This window comes from Aplysia californica, unplaced genomic scaffold (genome assembly GCF_000002075.1).
Source record: "Aplysia californica isolate F4 #8 unplaced genomic scaffold, AplCal3.0 scaffold01095, whole genome shotgun sequence".
NCBI classification, from domain to species: Eukaryota; Metazoa; Mollusca; class Gastropoda; order Aplysiida; family Aplysiidae; genus Aplysia; species Aplysia californica.
The window spans coordinates 93,552-99,189 of record NW_004798365.1 but is presented as its reverse complement, the minus strand read 5'-3'; the positions used below and the strand labels follow the sequence as shown (position 1 = coordinate 99,189).

Genomic DNA, 5,638 nt, shown 5'->3' with positions numbered 1-5,638 from the left:
CTACACCCCCCCCCTCCTCCTCCACACACTCACTCACAAATCACACCACAGCAGGTGACACAACTTACTGGATGAGGCCTCCGGCAGCGATGTCTCCTCCCCACTAGATCCTCCCACACTCGCCTGGTGATCCAGCGTGTCACTCGACTGGCTGAAGATAACCTAGGGAAGGGACACAGATGGGAAAACATCAGTCAACACATGGACCTGCCAACCCTCTAGTGGGGAGGTATGGGTGTCGGGGGGCACACACACACACACACACACACACACACACACACACACACACACACACACAAAACGGCTCAAAAACAGCAACAACACAACTCACAAAAAATGTAAAGTAACTATAACTATCCAGTATCTCATGTTATGAAAGACAAACATAAATACAACAGGTGTTATAAAACACATAAAACATAAATACACCAGTACCACATTTCACAAAACAAACAACATTACAACATCAACATCATACGTCACAAAACATGTAGCCAAATATCTCATGTCACAAAAGGTAACATCGCTACACAAAATCTTGTATCCCAAAATGTAGAACAACACCGACAATATCACCACAAAAATCTTAACGTAACTATACCAACAAGATATGTCATAAAACACATATAAAGAAAAGGAGGAGAGATAAGGACAACAGATGTTTGATAGGAAAGTTGTATGTTTGTTTGAATAAAGAGAAGCACATCGACACAATAAAGGTCATTTGGTGCTTGGAAAAAGTGAGACAGACAGACAAACCGAAACAACTGAGAGAAAGTAAAAAAGTAGGACCCACCAGTATCACCCTCCAACCACCCTCTCGGAAAGAAAGAGAAAACCCCCATGAGAGCACCCGCCAACTGCCCACCACAAGGGCAGTGAAGAAAAGCAGGACCAAGAGAGATAAAAAGACAGAGACACAAGAGAGATCATGGGAAGAAGGGTGGGAGAGGAACCACTACACAATTTTCTCACAATGAATTCCTTTGTCACAAGCTGTTCAGTTTTAGTAAGAGTTTTACGGCACTTGCAATACAATAAGGTAATATAAGTGCCGAAGATTAGAGGTGTTACAAGAGAGTAACAAACACAAAAAAGAAGGGGGGGAGATAAAGACGATAGATGTTTGATGTTTGATAGGAAAGAAGAAGCAAACCACATCAGAGCACCCCCCAACCACCCACTTGTCACAAGCAGACCATATTCAAAACAACTACCAGTGTAAAATAAGACCCTTACGTATGCTCTCAACTACATATTCCTGTACATAAAACTGTATTGTTGGACCAATCTCATACTACAGATAGTTCCTACTACTTATGCTCTCTGATACAAAACTGCAAGACACAGTTTTTAACTTTATGTATCAAGGTCACTTTATATTAAAAATAACTTTATGAATCACACAAATCCAAAATGTGCATGACAAATTTCTTTGCTATAAAAGTCACAATATTAGAAACTTGAAAATCAGAATAATAATACATCTTCTAGAATGTGTTTTCAATATGGGACACATCCATGAGGAGAGACGAAACTTATCTCACTGAGACAATTTGACAGTTCATAATTCGAGAGAGAACCTTTTTCAGTGCACCATTTGACAGTGCATCCAACATTTGACAATTCCCTATTTCACTGTGCATTATTTGAGAGAGAACCTAGAGCACTCACTATTTTACAATAGCACTATTTGGCAGTGAATTATTTGATAATGCGTTATTAGCAGAGCACTATTTAACAGTGCGTTGGCCATTTCAGCATTTCATCAACATGAAACCAAGGACGTAGAGAGAAAGGGAACTGATTGATTCACACAAACACACATCACTACCCGCAAGCCAGCCCACAAGCAGTAAAACCGGATGTGTCTCAGTGAATGCAGGAGAAGCATACAGACAAAATCATGGCTATGATATATACATACACATATTGCACTGAGTAGAAGCAAGATGGCTGACAGAAATAAGGTGAAGGAATTACAGGAAAGCTTTAAATCTCCCATCTATACAAAGCAAAAGTTAAAACAACAAAATTTTGATCCCTTATTTGTTGGTGATTTCTTTAAAATAAAAAGCAAAATTACATCGAGACAAAACATACCAAAATGTGGTGAATGCGTGATCGAAGAAGTTCAAATTAATATAATAAACACATGCATCGTATTTTCTATGCTGGTACTAATACATTACTCCAAATGAAACCTTTTTGGGTTTCTCAGATAATTTTTGGTCTGCCGATAAATATGATAGGTTTAAACTGGAAATGTAACCTGTTTTAAAAGTACAATGATATCCCATCGGTGGGTCTGTTACCATAGAGGACTCCTTTCTCTCTGAAAAATTTCACAAATCTATAGCTCTACTTTATAATTGTTGTATAATTCAACATTGATCAGATACCTCTGTGCATAGTTTCATATTTCTGGAAATCTTGTTAATTTCTTCCCCTTGACAACCAAACGGCAAGCATATTTTAATCTCAACCTCCATTTCATATCTACTGCATCATGATTTTTCATATACGCGCCATGGAACAATAAATCTTAGCAGGAACTAGAAGTACATTTTTCAGTTTAATTTTAAAGAAAATAAATAATCCCTTTAGTGAAAGTAATTTGTTAACATGTTGGTTAAACTCAATATACGCTCCGAGCTTATCTAGAATTCCTTTGAAACAAATCAGTTATGCAATATCAGAAATGCAAACACTCTTTAGTTCCACGAGGAGTTTTTAATATTAAACAGAAGTCAATTAGCTGTGGAAAAAAAAGCCCCACATATTAAAGCACACATATTGTTATTTACTTTCAGAATATACCAAAGAGACCTGGACTGAAAACTGAAGTTGTTATTCTTTTCATTAACCTGTAATCCAAATATATTTAGAAAGTGAGTCGATAGGCAACTACGCTTACACCTTCTTGTAGATTCCCGGAGCATTCATTTGCTTTCATTCTGTTAAGTTTTCAAGAATAAAGACCAGAAAGAACCTGTGAGTTGTGAGCCAAGGGAACTGAAAGACACAGCTTTCTGCAGCAACAGTAACTAAGAGTGACAAAAGAAAATCATTAAAGAAATAACTGATGACAGCACAGCACTTAATAACACTGTCAGAGACAGAAGACACACTGACACATCAGCTCAAATACAAAAAACACATTGCTGACACATCAGCTCAAAAAACACAAGACACAACGCTGACAAATTCGCTGAAACAGAATAGTTTAGCACCTGAAACAATTTTTAAATGACATCCGCTCCAACATTTAACACATGAGGCTGGGAGAGGCCAGAGCCTAAACACACAAATGGTTTTTGCGCCAAAAGTGTGAAGGCAAAAGTAAATCGCAGAGAGAATACAGTGCATAAGAAACAAGAGAAGCATAACGTTACAACTGGGCTACATGTGATTACATCTGGGCTATACCGCTGACATCTGTGAGCACATGCATCCTCACAAATCCACTTTCATTGTATTGGGCACTCCACCAACTTGATAACTCTGACTGATAGAGAATTGTTTGAACCTTTTTCCTCAGTTTGTCCCACAAAATGAGATTTCTTCACAAACGGAACTACCACCCATCCATTAATCAAGCAGCTTTTCCCTACTCTCACTTTTCATTTCAAAACACTCCTGTTTTCCAGTTGGGGAGGGGGCGGATGGTTTGTGGTAGTGCACCAGTGTGTGAAGGGGTATCAGCGGAAAGTCAACTATGAAAAAATCTGCAGCTGGAAGCTTCTGTCATTACATCATGTATCAACTCCATAAGCCGCGAAGATTACACCTACCTTTATGAAAGCACATAAAAATAAAACATTGGCTAAAAACATAACTTTAAAGTGCAGCAAAGTAGAAGAGGAAAATTTGCAAAAATATTGGGGGGTCAAAAATAAATAACATGAACTGGGAAATCATTTAGCACTTTTTTAAATGACACGAACCATGCATTTTGTGGGAACCGCGGGGAGAACCAGACACACCTCAAAAATCAGAAGTGCTTCACCAACAAAACCAGTCCCAACAGAGGGTGCACTAGTAAGGGATAACAACAACTTTTGAGGCATTTCAAACATTTAAAAAAATTTTCATTTTAGAAAGACTGTATTTGAATCTGAACGAGAACCATTTCTTTACAACAAATCATTAATGAAAAGCACCTGGAGCCTACTTTTAAGTAGTGGTATACGAAATATAAATACAAATAATTACTTTTATTTCTGGAATCATATGCTCTAAACTAGCTCATAATTAATTTTCTAAGCTCTCTAGCTTTCGCATTACACAGACTGAGGCGATGAGTAAAACGAATCAGTCACCTCAGGCTATGACTGATGTCATAAGTTAAGCTCATACTCACACATCAAAACTACCACCACAAAATCTGGAATGATTATAAATCTTTTATCCCTCTATCGTAACAGTTTAGATTATGACTCCGGAGGCAGGCTGCTTTGACTGCGCCTGCCCGTCAGGGCCAACCAGAGCTGAGTGGGACACAACATCCCAGCAGACACATGGAAATCATCAGTAAGTGCCAAATCTGCGACAGACATTGGCAATCAGGGTTCTTCATTCATTCCTTTGCTCTTAAAAAAGTTACATTATTGTGATCTTTCCCTGTCACCCATCTATTTAGGCTCTCTAAGTAGTTGCTCTAGCTCCCTCGTTCGCCTTCAATTTTGCCGGTGAGAGCAAGATGTTCAAGGCCTTTATGTCTATTCAAATGTCCCAAAAACTGCATTTGTCTTTTCCAGATTGTTCTTATCAGAGAGCAGCCCACATAGGCGTCTTCAAGTACTACCTCATTTGATTTCTTTCCCTTCCTAGATATTCTCAGCAGTCTCCTAAGAAACCACAATTCTGTTGCTTCTATTTTATTTTCACTGTCTCCAGCAATTGTCCAGCATTCACAGCCATATAAAAGGATTGATCATATGTCGCTTTTCAGGACTTCAATTTTGGTAGTCATTGAGATGTTTCTATTTTTCAGGATTGGGCTCATATTATTGAAACTATCCTTTGCCATAGCAATTCTTAATCCTATATCTAAGGAACATCAGGCATCAGATGTAATTATATATCCTAGATATTTAAAATGTTGAACTTGTTTAATCTTATCGCCTTTGCTTACGAGATAAATTTAAATAGGATTTCCTTTTTTTAGATATCACCATGCATTCTGTTTTCTTCACATTCAGCAATACCCCTTTACGCTCACTTTCCGTTACAACAGTATCTAGAAGAGAATTAAGGTCCTTTTCCGAATCTATTTAAAGCAGAGATGGAAATACTTGATAGAATAAACTACCCCACACGAGAACCAAAGTTACATCTCACACGTGCAGCCGTGAAAACCTTAACCACTGCACCAGTATCAAACACACCAGTTTTCAAAACAGGAGCAATGTGCACTTGTACCTTTACATTTTCTGTGTCCCAACAGACAGACAAAACTTGGAGACCACAAACACACTGTGTTATATATGATAATCTTCACATACACCAGGACTCCCATACTTATTTCCCCCATCTCATACAGTGCAAAATAAAGGGGCAGGGAGGGAGCGCTCTGGGTTATGAGTTTCCATGTAGGTGTCCGGGTGGGGTGAGGGGGGAGAAGGGGGAGAAGGGG

At 38.5% G+C, this 5,638-nt stretch overlaps 1 protein-coding gene across 3 annotated transcripts in view; it reads right to left on the bottom strand.

The window, feature by feature from the left end:
• The window catches only part of LOC101847782 (protein furry homolog), a gene marked incomplete in the record, with an annotated part of 102,518 nt that overhangs the window by 26,035 nt on the left and 70,845 nt on the right, over positions 1-5,638 (bottom strand). For all 3 annotated transcript variants that reach the window (XM_013089976.2, XM_013089978.2, XM_013089977.2), the window contains 1 exon segment: positions 69-162. In XM_013089976.2, coding sequence (XP_012945430.1) covers positions 69-162 — 94 coding nt within the window.